The sequence below is a fragment of the Aptenodytes patagonicus genome, chromosome 7 (genome assembly GCF_965638725.1).
Source record: "Aptenodytes patagonicus chromosome 7, bAptPat1.pri.cur, whole genome shotgun sequence".
In the NCBI taxonomy this organism is placed as follows: Eukaryota; Metazoa; Chordata; class Aves; order Sphenisciformes; family Spheniscidae; genus Aptenodytes; species Aptenodytes patagonicus.
In genome coordinates, this window is record NC_134955.1 from 14384989 (window position 1) to 14397664 (window position 12676).

At 41.3% G+C, this 12676-nt stretch overlaps 1 protein-coding gene across 3 annotated transcripts; it reads right to left on the reverse strand.

Moving 5' to 3' along the window:
- Positions 1 to 1196: 1196 nt before the first annotated feature.
- PSMA1 (proteasome 20S subunit alpha 1) lies at positions 1197 to 11611 on the reverse strand. Of its 3 annotated transcripts, XM_076344059.1 has the most exons (10): positions 11533 to 11611; positions 10733 to 10777; positions 7734 to 7835; positions 7131 to 7234; positions 6196 to 6284; positions 5418 to 5488; positions 4348 to 4477; positions 3587 to 3666; positions 2043 to 2147; positions 1197 to 1557 (listed from the first exon to the last, which is right to left on the reverse strand). In XM_076344059.1, the coding sequence occupies exons 1-10, from the start codon at positions 11533 to 11535 to the stop codon at positions 1501 to 1503; spliced, it is 786 nt and encodes a 261-aa protein (XP_076200174.1). In that variant the 5' UTR covers positions 11536 to 11611; the 3' UTR covers positions 1197 to 1500. The 3 variants fall into 3 exon arrangements, with proteins under 3 accessions (XP_076200174.1, XP_076200176.1, XP_076200173.1); XM_076344061.1 differs by lacking the exons at positions 10733 to 10777; positions 11533 to 11611 and adding an exon at positions 10499 to 10573; XM_076344058.1 differs by lacking the exons at positions 10733 to 10777; positions 11533 to 11611 and adding an exon at positions 10354 to 10455.
- Positions 11612 to 12676: the final 1065 nt, after the last annotated feature.

A 12676-nucleotide genomic window follows, 5' to 3' on the forward strand; every position in this document is an offset into this window, starting at 1 on the left:
AATTGAAAAATAATAGGGGAAAAATAATAATAGACTAGAAAATTAAAAGCAGCTTTGTCTAGCACTTAAAACCAAATACACAGCCCTGACATTATTAGTTCAGTCATGAAAATATTAACAAAATACTAAACAAAAATATAAAAATTATATAAAAGTTGTATAAAGTATTTTAACAATATGAAAAATTTATAAAAATTATTAAAAATTAAAAATATTAAATGGCTTCAACACAGTATTTAAAGCCTGTTCAAAACAGCACCATGCTTTATTAATTAAAGACGATGCAAGTTTTTAGTCTCTTTTTTTTTTTTTTAAGTAGATTGAGCAGGTTATCAAGCTCCCATGTGAGTTCACCCCGAAAACTTGGTTTTTATCCTTTTCAGCGTATTCGTTAGTGAGAATAATTATAGCAGAATGATCCAAAATGGAAAATGAAAAAAATAACGCTGAACTCGTTTTGCTTAAAATACAGCGTCCCACCCATTTTGCACCTAGGAAGCACGGACTCACCAGGCCTCCCTGCCAGACGTCCCTAAGGAAGTCGCCGTTAGTCCCAAATTTTGCGGCCTTCAGCTCGCGTCCAAACGGGCACTAGGTCTGACCCCTCAGTCAGACCGTGCGGAGCAAGCTGAAGGGACAAAACCCCGGCGAGCCTGTTTATTCAGCAGCAACGCAGAGACTCCGCAGCTCAGGGGACCTGCAATGGGAATTTTATGTGCTTCCCTCGGTACTTCAATTTAGGCCATTAGTGAGCTAAAAGCCCTTCGCTACCGCGTGGCTGGCTGACGGCTCTAAAGAAATCAAGTGATTCATTTTGGTTCCACATGAGCCGGGGTTTAATAAAGCAGAGAACTCAAAAAACCGAAACACAAGCTGGTTGGCAGCTTCACGCTTCTTCAGCCTGCAACGTTTCTGGTAAACGCTCATCATCAAAGTCTTTTCAAGCTGAGTTTGAGACGATGACAAGACAACATGGGGAAACACCCTGCATCCTATTTGTTCCACAACTATTTTGTACTTTTGTAGGCATTTTAAAGTCCTCTCAGTCCAACGGTTTCCAAGAGCACCGCATTTATAAACAGTAAGTAAATGCTCACTCTGAGAAATGGTCAGATACGTGACGGCGCCTTGATATGACAGAAGCATTTGAATCGTTGTTTGTTCAGATTAAAAAAAAAAAACAAACCCACAGCAGATTCCAAGAAAGTGATTTATTTTCACTTGTCCTTACAAGTTAAAGCCAGTACGCTTTTCATTAAAAAACCATTATCATGTACTATTTAGAAAATGATTACACCTTTCTTGTCAAAGAAAATACACCCAATTATGACCTCCTGTCTACCTTTTAAGGGTAGGTGGGTTGGTTTCTTTCTTTTTTAAGAGTAATCCTCAGAATGTATTGGCAAAAAATGCATATAGGTGAGGATAAAGTTACCAGCAAATGAAGAAACGTTCCTGTATAATTAGACATACGTTGACACAGAGGAACTCGTCCACCAACTAGTGCTCCATCGGCTCCTCTGCCTTTTCTGCAGGTTCATCAGCAGGTGGAGCAGGCTTAAAGAGAGGAAAAACGTATATATATTATAGGAGGGCAGAAAACAGTATTTGACAAGTCAGCTTTATCCTGCATTGAGCATCACGACTGGTAAATGCAGCTCGTCAGCAAATAGCTTACAAAGTAGTGTTATCCTACGCATGGAACAGGACAGAGTTGGTAATCAGGAGACGAAGGATGCAACAGGCATGAGAAACATATGTAGCCACTTCTGTTGCGAAAACCAGTACTTGATCAAAGATAAGGAAATACGACACTGGAACAGCCTGGCGCCAATTCAGCATAAATTGATTTAATAAGCATCTCAGTCTCCAGCTAAGATTATATGGTTTTCATATAGTAACTTCACATTTTAAAAATCACATTCCTAAAAATCTACTGGAGTAGTAGAGAGTTAAGTGTCGTAAACCTAAACGTGATAGGTCATATATCGCAAAATGCTGTCTTTCAACAAAGCCTATTGATTTATATCGAAACCACACACCTTTCTCTGTGGCCTCTCCTCAAGACCTTCTAGGAATGGTGCTACGTCATCATCATCATAGATGGTAAACTCCATGTCTTTGCCAACAATTCCAATGGAAACATTCTGTTAAGCAAAGTTTTGAAAGAAGTGAGAAACACTTTTCTGCAAATAACTGTGGCTGTACAGCTTTTGCTTGTGAAACAGATGAAAGCGTCCTCCTGTGATAAAGAGACACATTGTGCTGTTTGTGTCTGCTTTAGGAAAAAAGGAAATTTTGAGACTCCCTCTTTGGTAGATTGTACGAGAAAAGGAAAGGGAGGCAGACTGATACCCTACAAAAGCTATCATGTTTCAAAATCTTTTAAGTAAAACCACTTTTCAAGGATTTCAATTTCTTTCAATTTTTTGTTTACTTTTTAATAACATACATGATTTTTCAAAACCACTTATTTTAATCTTATTTTGCATTTTCATTGAAGTTTAGAAAAACAAGGTGGGCTATTGTCCTGGTTTCGGCAGGGATAGAGTTAATTTCCTTTCTAGTAGCTGGTACAGTGTTTTGGATTTAGGATGAGAACAAAGTTGATAACGCACCGATGTTTTAGTTGTTGCTAGGTAATGCTTACACTAGCCAAGGACTTTTCAGCTTCCCATGTTCTACCGACTGAGAAGGCTGAAGGTGCACAAGAAGCTGGGAGGGGGCACAGCCAAACTGGCCAAAGGGACATTCCATACCATGGGACGTCATGCTCAGTACATAAACTGGGGAAAGCTGGCCGGGGGGGCTGCTGCTCGGGGACTGGCTGGGCATCGGTCGGCGGGTGGTGAGCAATTGTACTGTGCATCACTTGCTTTGTGTATTATTATTATTATTATCATATTATTATTATTATAATTTTATTTCAATTATTAAACTGTTTTTATCTCAACCCACGAGTTTTTCTAACTTGTGCTCTTCCAATTCTCTCCCCCATCCCACCGGGTGGGGGGGAGTGAGCGAGCGGCTGCGTGGTGCTTAGTTGCCGACTGAAGTTAAACCACGACAGCTAAGAATAAAAAAAAAAAATATTAAACATGGAAAAGGGCAGATCAGCCACAAGCAGAACACCAACTAATGGATATCCTTAGAATTTTCTTGTTCAACAGTTCCTCAATTCATTGTCAGAAGTTTCTGAGTAACCAGCATCAAAAAGTTGCAATCAACTGTTTGTACATTACCTTCCCTCACCTCCCAGGTGAATTACTGACTGTGCTTACGATGCAAAGTTGTAATTCTACTTGCATGTAATGCATCTTAAACACTAATCAAAGTTAAAAATAGAATGAAGCAACCAGGGAAACGATGTCTTATTCAGAGAAAGTATCATTTTTTGTTAAGAAAATTAAATCTGAGATAATTAAGGAAACTGTAGATAAACTGGTGACATGAGATGAAGATGATATTATCTACCAGTATTCAGCTGCCAAATTTCAATGCCAGCCATACTTTATATGAATTTTGTCACAGTAACTTCTAATAACAGTGGCAGTAAAATTTCTTGTTAAGAAAACCTAGCATTTACCTTGGTGGTCAGATCCTGTTCAGCAGGAAGAGTCTCTCTCAGGGCACGCAGTCCATGTTTAACTAGCTCGTTTAGATTACCTTAAAATGAAATCAGAAAGACATTTACAAAATGTATGGTGTTCTCTCTAGACACTCATTTATTTTTCTTCCCATTCCTAGCTGGCAACTAGAAAATCAGCTTGTCTAGCTTGACTTCCAGAACTCCTCTTCTTAGGTATGTCTGGTACTGATCACAGAGTTAGTTATAAAAGTATACCTTGAGAAACCAGCCCTTCCCTACATTTGAGGTCAAATGCGTCTGGTTTTGGCACCTGCCTTGCCTCCACTGCAGCAATAGTCACACTATTGTTTCCCCAAGTAGCCATTCAGTAGCCTCCTCATCACTGTTTCATATAAAAATAAATGCACCATTTTAAATGCACCACCTAAATACTTGCCCTGACATACTATCCCTGCTCCAATACGGGAAGAATTGTTCTTTCCCTGGGTTAAACAGGGCAGAGGCCTTTTACTTTTTTCCTCTGCTTTCCTGAGCACAACTTCTCTTTTCATTAGATGTAATAAGCATCCAGATGTTAGACATGAAGATTTGTGAAATTTTCTCTACAATTTTGTCTTCGTGCAGATTTACACTGATGCCAAACTTGGCTCCTAAAATTTATCTACCTAGCTTACTAAATGCAAAAGAATGAAGCAGTAGCAGAAAATAAACTGCAGAACTGATGAATACCATTGGATAGACAGGGTTTCGTTACTCACAGTCAGTAAATTCAGTCATGTGTCTCTCCAAATAAGTTCGTGCTGACTGTGAACGAGCACCAATGGACATTGCTTTGCAGTCAAAATAGTTTGCAGAGGGACAAGTCTGGAAGATGTGAGGACCCATATCCTACAGAGAGAAAAAAACCCACAGAACGTAAAACAAATGTATAAATTCATACCAAGTCTGCTGCTGGAACACACGGTATTTTCTAAAACAGTTTTGCTTCATGGTACATTGCATAGCTTACATGTATGCACATACATATATATATTTTATATTGCTTATCATATCACTGTTCTTACACAATTCCTTCAAAGCTACTGTAAAAAAAAAAGCAATAATCTACAAAAAAAAAAATCTTTCTTTACACTTTGTTCATTAAAATGCAGTTTTTATGGGGGCAGGCTGGCACCAAAAATGTTTCTTTCTCTGTTCCATAAAATGTACTGTGCTTACGTATGCCTCCTACTTCATGGCTTGCAGTAGATATTTTACACGCATTCCATCTTATCTGCACAAAAGTAAAAACCTGCGGTGGATTTAGCCATGCCATGCAAGATTTCAGGCAAGACAACAGTTTCCTTCAACCTTCGTCAAGTCAAAAATCTTGAGGGCAGAGATTCTGTGTGTGTTGCATTAAGCAAACTGTTGTTGCTAAACAAGTAAGCTTTGGATTTCCACATCCATTTTTTATAAAAGTATTTAAAATAATAGTTTGTAAAGCTCTATAATCAATAGTAAAATAATTACCGTCATCGTGGGATCAATATTTTGATGCCTTAAAACACAAACAAATCTTATTTTTGCAGTATCTCATTTTGCACCTTAAAATAGTTAGTTTTTCATTTTTGCAAATGTACACCTCGTAAGTATAGGTAGGATTAGCTATTAATTAACATTTTTTAAAGTTATGTTTTAGTGTAAGATACAGAAAATTATATCCTTATTCAGAGAATTTGGATGAGTCCGCCTCTTCCACCTTCCCCTCTTAACATCTATTTGTTGTATAAAACCGCATTAAGCACACTTCCTTTTAGATCAATAGTAACTAGCGCAGCTTACTTACATCATAACCCGCAATGAGCAGTCCTACGCCATACGGTCTTCTGCCATAACGCTGCGTTGGTATCTGGGTTTCTTAAGTAAGCTAAGGAAACAATCTCAAAATAACATGTTAATTACCTAAAACATTTTCCTAAGCCAAGCAGAGATGCACCGAAATTGTTGTATAGTCTTTGCAAACCTTTTTGCAGGAGTGAAGACTATGTTCAAAAGAAACAGATCTTGCGACTTATTTGGAATACCAACTTCTTTTTCACCAGAAGAAAATTTAGCAATTAACTTTCCCGAAATAACTGAGTGGTGCATTCAACTAAGTACTAGAAACAGTTCACCTAATGCTGCACAGCCTCATTTAATTTCTTATCCCTTTGAACTTTTTCTAGGCACCTGATAACAGAATACACCACCTCCGCTCTGTTCCATGCAGAGACGGAAGTTGCCACAGAAAGAAAAAATCTGAGCGAGCAGCTGCAATCCAGTAAACGACCATACTTTGAACAGTGCAGTCATCTTTCCTCCCCCACCTCCAAAGGTATGGGGCTGTGTAACAGAAAAACAGTGCTATGTTAAATGTTGCATAGCACTTTATTGCTTCTCTACCTGTTCAGCGCATATTATAGGATATTCTCTGAAAGAATACACAAGCAGCGTGAATAAAGAAAAATTAACTTCGAATTAACTTTTTTAATTTAATATGACTTTTAAGCTGTGTTATATGAAAATCATTTTATGAACAACTAAAAAGCTATAAAAGTGTTGCAAGTGTAAAAAAAAAAGGATACTGCTTCCAATTAGTGACACTAGGCGAGAAACTGGAAGAGGTCTATCAAACACAAATCTAGAATCCAGACACTCCTGACGCATGAAATTGCTAGGAGGAAAAAAAGAAAAAAAAAAAAAGAAAAAAATCAAACCAAGATATAGATGAAAGTCACAATGAGTTTTTGCCTCGATACTTGTCTGTTAAGGTAAGCGTATTTTTGTTTCAGCTCTGCTTGTTGAGAAAAAGGGTCAAAGGCATTATGTAATTTCATTTCATCATAACCTATAATTGTTATTTAGAAAGTTGACCACAGGTTTGAAAGAGTATTATAGTATTTCAGCCGTACAAATGCAAAGAAGGTAGAAGTTCACGCAGGCAACAGACGGATCATCTGGAAAAAAGCCACAGTTAAATGGTAACATTTCTTTGTAACGTTACAGCAATTAAAATTCATTTTACAAATTCTTCCTATGTCTTCTTTGCCTTTTCCTATCAAACTGAGGAACACTCCTCCTCCCGTGTACATTCACCTCATCTGATGAAACTATGTGGCCAGCAGGTAAAAAGCAAACCCCGCTGAAGCCGACACATACAGCAGTGTATGTTTTTAATAACCTTCTTAAATGTGCGTACACAGAAGCAGCTGCTAGAGGGAAATGAGTGATGATGCACTTTCTCAGACTGCTTGGAAACCCCATCACACTGAGAAAACCAGACAGGACTGTCTTACTAGTAACAAAACCAAAGAGCAAAATTTTGGGCCAAGCAAATGAGATTTCTGCCAACTAGTTAAAAATCTGCCAGAATTTCATGCTGAGGTCTTTGGCATAGTACAACAGAGCAGCAACTCAAGACTAATCCTTAGCTGACCATAAAATTTCATTTGCAATAGCCTACAAATGAACTTTCACTCATTATTGCAGAACTGTGTATGTCAACAACTAAAATACTCACCACAAGAGTCTTGCATCAGCAGTAAGTCCAGCAATTGAGATACCAATATGGTTGTCAACGTACAGGATTTTTTTCTGATGAGCTGCCAGCTCAGACTGTGCTCTCTATGCATAAAAGGAGAAAGCTATGTGGCAGACTGAACAGTTTGCCAAGCACCGTGGAGAAATCTGCTAACGTTTATAGCAAGAACTGAATATCATCATGAAACAATAAAAAAAAAATACATTTATAAACTTGCAACAGAAGACAAGAAAAGCCTAATTCCACTTCAGTAGGAGACTGTCAGAAAGAAAGAAAGAACAGACACTCACCCAAGCTTTGGGAAAAGAAAGAAATAGTTTTACTACTTAATAACTAATGGGGCGGGGGTGGGGAAGAGGAACGCTTATCTTTTAAGGGGAAAAAAATTCTCATTCATTTCCTTCACCATTTTGTGAAAATCTGCTTGGCAGAGGTACTATAGTTCTATACTGGTACTCAAGCAACAGGAAACTGGGATTGCATTTACATTACACATAGAAGTTCCGACTGTGCAAAACTAATTTGCCAAACCAAAACTTTTCTACTAACGTTATTGTCCCAAGAATACAGTTTTGAAGTTACCTTTAAAGCAACCAAAACAGCGTGCGTTTTTGATTTCAGCCCCACAGTAGCTGAGCCTTGTTTCACAGCTTCCATGGCATATTCTATTTGATGAATTCGGCCCTGCAGAAGAGAATCAAAGGTAATCATTCTAAAAATCAATCCTCTGTACCAATTTCCAATGGTTCTTGATTTTCAGACCTTTGATTCCCCCGCCCCAACAGGTACGCTGACTGCGTAACACAGTGTAAACCTACAACCAACAGACTTCTTCAATTATCTTCTGCAAACCCCTCACCATTAACCCAGATAAATCTGGCCATCTCTCAGCCACTCACTACTGCATACAAAGAAACAGGAAAACTAAAAAGAAAGGGTGAATAATCTTGACATTATTAGAATCTCAAGACTTTTGTCACTGTCTTCAGAAGAATCAGTATTTGACCTAATGTGATTCAAAGACAGAACTTCCTGAACAGCTGAACAGCTGAAGTTGGATGCTTAACTTTTAATCTTGTTTCCTGAAGAAATGAGTCTTATGCAATTGTTGTGTCTCACCATCCATTCCCCAATAACTTCTGAACAAGTTATTAGTCAACTGCAGTAAAGCCTGAAAGAGGAGTAGAGGTCTCAAAGATAATTAAGTCCCCACAAGTTCTGCAAAGGCGGCCAGGAGCTTTGCAGGAAAATAAGACAACATCCTTTTAATGCAACCACTGAGGGCAAAGTAGGTAATTTTCTGCACTCTAGTTGGCCAGCCTATGTCAAATAGTCAGCACGTTCACTGCTACTGCACAAGTCCTGGAATTACTAACTGCAGCACACAGTTGCATCCTACCAGTTGTGATGGAGCGGAACGTAGTGCTGTTACAGTGAAACGTACTGGGGGTAATCTACAGGAAGTCACCTTCTGTTAGGTTGCTGGGGGTTTTTTGGTAAAAGGTTATTGATTTGATTTATCTAGAGAAATACAAATCTAGACGCTTAAAATATCCTAATGTTCCATTTCATCCACTAAGTTATAAATGGAATTTCAATAACATAGGACATTTCCTGCCCGAGAGCAGTATGGAATCACTGCGACCTGTCCAACATGTATTTATCGACTTTCATGAATGACTTGCAAGGCTGTAAAAGTGTGAAACCCCTTCCAGCCTTTAATCTCGTATCTCCTTTTCTTTACAACGATATTTGAAAACACCCCTGAATAAAATATGATTATTCTTTGCTCCTGTATTAACAATGCCAATAATTATTACTATAGCATATCACTGCCTCATCTACAGGAATGTATGGAGCAGTAATTGCAGCAGAGTAGCAATTTTAAATGTCTGTTACAAAAGACATCAACACTATTCATATATTCAAGGCAATTTATGAAAAAAAATAGAAATTAGTGTTGTTAATGACTTCACGATATCTACTAAAAGTCTCAAGTGAATGTTATAGTTTTAAAAGTGATTTTTAAAGTAACAGATAGATTAAAAAATTAAAGTTCCTGATACAGAATCTGCCAGAGAAACACAATCATTAAGAAGGATGAAAACAGTTCAAAGCCGTCTACAGTGATCATGGTATTGACTAAAGAACATTCAAATATTCAAGGTTGTCTTCATACAGGACGGAAAGTACGAAACATGCTCTGTTACAACATATGTTGAAAATTTATCTTTCAAACACTACTACTACACGATGAAGATTCTCAGTAGTAATACAAACCCACAAACTAATGATATATTAACTTTATACTAATACAATTTGTTATTTGCATTTAAAATAAATCTTTAGTTTTCCTAAATCTAGAAACGAGTCAATTTTCAAGACTCCGATTTTCCATAAGTATCCTATCTTAAAATGTACATACCAACAGAAGAGGCAATATTAAACACCTGAACTGACACCTGCTTTTAAAATTCTAGAATATTTATTTTGAGGTCAACACAACCTGTGTAAGTTTTAGAAGAATACACAATGTGAAACTGATTCAGAGGTAATAAAATTTCAAATCAAGTGCAAATCTCAGTATAATCTTAAGCACAGAGATAGTATGAAGCCTCCCTAACATTTCACAACATGGGGAACTAGGGACACACAGCTGCACAGACTTCATCGTTGAAGCACAATGTAAACTGCATTACAAAATTATATGGCATTTAATCCCTTGCATGCTCTAGCTCTCAATGTTATAAGCTTTACACATGGTATTTATTGAACAGGAATGTTTGTGACCATTTCAATTTAGAAAATTAAGATCTGTGAATTCATACTACAAAAAAATCAGTATCTCAGATTCCATGCTTCAGATTACCATATGGGTACAGTCATTCAAATAGGGGCTTACAAGGCACTAAAAATTGTCTGCACAAAAAGAGGAACGGGTGCTGTCATGCCATACTCGAAGAAGTCAGCATATTCTCACTTAAGCACTAAATACTAACTTTTAATAATTTGATTTTGTTCTGCACAATTTGAATACAGTAAAGCTCTTAATAGAAAAAAAAAGTAAGAAAGTTCTTCCCAACTGAAAACTAAATAGTTCCTTTCCAACATTAGCTAGCGAATAAAAGAGAGAACGACCTAGCAGTAGCCTAATATTTGGGAGATTTAAGCTCAGTTTCATGCTTTTTGATACCTTACTTACCAACTTTTTATTATGGGTCTGTAAATCGATCGCAGAATCATAGACTGGTTTGGGTTGGAAGGGACCTTTAAAGATCATCTAGCCCAACCCTCAATGATGACGGCATCTATTTTGCATCTCACAGGTACATTCAGAAAACAAGTACCTTAAGTACTTCGAGGTGACAGGGCCCACCTAAGCATCATTCAGGCTCACAGAAGCTTAGAGGTGTACTAATGGCTTTCCGGGAACCTACAGCCTACAAAACAAGAAGGGAGCAGACTGCAGTAAGCTTTAGGCACCTGAATACAATCTACGCTATTGTGATACCAGTGCTGCAAAAGTGAAGAGAAAATAAAAAGCAAGTAAAAAGCCAGTTAGCAAGCTTAGAACATTTTACCTGAGGGCTCCAAACTGTGACATCATTGTCATACTGGTTGCGAAACTAGAATGAACAAAATACAATCCATTAGTATAGCTAATAAGCAGGCAGGCAGCAAGAGCATTCCCGAGTGAAGCTCTGGCCATTTTCTCTACAGGGCCTTTTACGCGCAGTATTTGTTCCCGGCACTGAAACAGAGAACCGTTCTCCGTTGAACTCCTTTTCACGCCGGAGTGCGAGCACACGCTTAACGGGCAGCACCAGCTCGGAGCCACAGAGCAGCGAGCCCACTGCCTCAGCCCCCGACACGAGCAGGGAGAGCATTAAGAGCAGAAGCGCGAGATCCCGGTGCCCGGGCCGGGGAGGGCCGCTGCCTGCCCCGCTCCCCGCCGCTCCGCCCGCGGGAAGCCCTGCCGAGCCCCCGCCGGGGTTAACGATGCCGCTCCGCCCGCTCTGCGCATCTCGGGGGCGGCCGAGCAGCCGTGGCCCACCGCTCTGCGGCGTCACGCCGGGCCGGGCCGGGCCGAAAGGGTCGCGCCCCACCGCCGCCGCTGCGCCCCCCTCCGCCCCGGGCCGCGCCTGCCCCGCCGAGGGGAGCGCGGCCCCCCCCTTACCCGGGCAGCCCCGAGCCCCGGCAGCGAGGCCCAGGCCCAGCGCCGGCCCGCAGCGAGCCCAGCTCCGCATGGCCCGGGAACTGCTTACTCACGGCCCCGCTCCCTCCTTCTCGCCCTCCCCCTTCCCCCCCGCTCGCTCCGCAGCCCGGGCAGAGGGCGCGGGGGCGCCCCGCCCCTCACCGGCCCGTCCCGGCCGCCCCTCACCATCCTCTTTCCCCCGACGGCGGCGCGGGCTCCGGGGCAGCGAAAGGGGGGACCGCTCCGGCAGCGATCGCTCTGGACTTGGACGCGGCCAAGCGGCGCTAGTCGCACCTCGAGTCATCGATCGAGCGCGCGGCGGCTGGCCCCGCCCCCGGAGCGAGCGATGCAGGGCCCCGCCCCCAGAGCGAGCGATGCAGGGCGGGCCCCGCCCGGGCGGCGCATGCGCGGTCGCTCAGGGAGCGCTGGGCCGCCGTCGGGGCGGCGGCCGGCCGTCAGCGGGGCGCGCCGCCCGCAGCGGCCTTCGCCGGAGGGCCGGGCCTCGCAGCCGCGGGGAGGGAGCCGGCGCGGCGGCTTTCCTCCGGCACCCCGGGGCGGCCCGTTTTGTGGCGCCGCCAGCCGTCATTTTACAGACCCCTCTTTGCTTGTCGGTGTTAAGCGTGCTGACTGGCTTCCCTTCGAGCCTGCTTTGCCTGCATTTTTCCTACTGATCGGTACTTCTCTTACTCAAAACGGTGCAGCGTGTCTCTTAAGGTTCCTGCGTGCAATGCAAAAATTTCATTACTTGAGGAAAACGTGCATTGCGGAGTTCGAAATACATTTCTTTTTCTTACGAAAACTCGATGTTAGCCATTTTAATGGTTTTGAAAAAGCCGTAGCAATTTTAAAACCGCTGAAGATAAAGGCACTGACGGAAAATAGGATGCGTGTGCTATTAATTGCCTTTTCTTTGTACTTTGAGAAAACTCCCTCTGTTCTTCATGTTCACAGGATATGAAGAGAGCATGGGAGCAAACGATTGTTACAGCCATTGTTACGAATACGTTTCAGGTTACATGAAAACCTTAGCTACAGATAGGAGTACGTATGGATAAATTCAATCACAGTTACTCTTGAAAAACTGATTAAAAAAACCCCCCAAACCAACACTGCCAACTTCACAAAAGCAACCTCTCAAACAGCTGTGAGAATTTGTTCACCGAATCGTGATGCACACAGGCACTCTGAAAGGTACTGTATAACCATCAACATTTAGGTTTGTACTGTTTTCCCCCTCACTTACTTTTTCCACTCTGAGGCAAATCCATTGCTCTTGAGAAAGGGGTATCTGTGGAGCGTACACATGTCGCAGCTATCTTGTGTAGACAGC

Excerpts from the sequence above, each read along its gene's own strand:
- PSMA1 (XM_076344058.1), bottom strand. The coding sequence starts at position 10,431 with ATGATCTTTAAAGGTCCCTTCCAACCCAAACCAGTCTATGATTCTGCG. Across the intron at positions 7,235-7,733 it reads CTGTTTTGGTTGCTTTAAAG|AGAGCACAGTCTGAGCTGGC; the intron begins GTAACTTCAAAA and ends TTTTATGCATAG. Across the intron at positions 6,285-7,130 it reads GCTGATGCAAGACTCTTGTG|CAATTTCATGCGTCAGGAGT; the intron begins GTGAGTATTTTA and ends TTTTCCTCCTAG.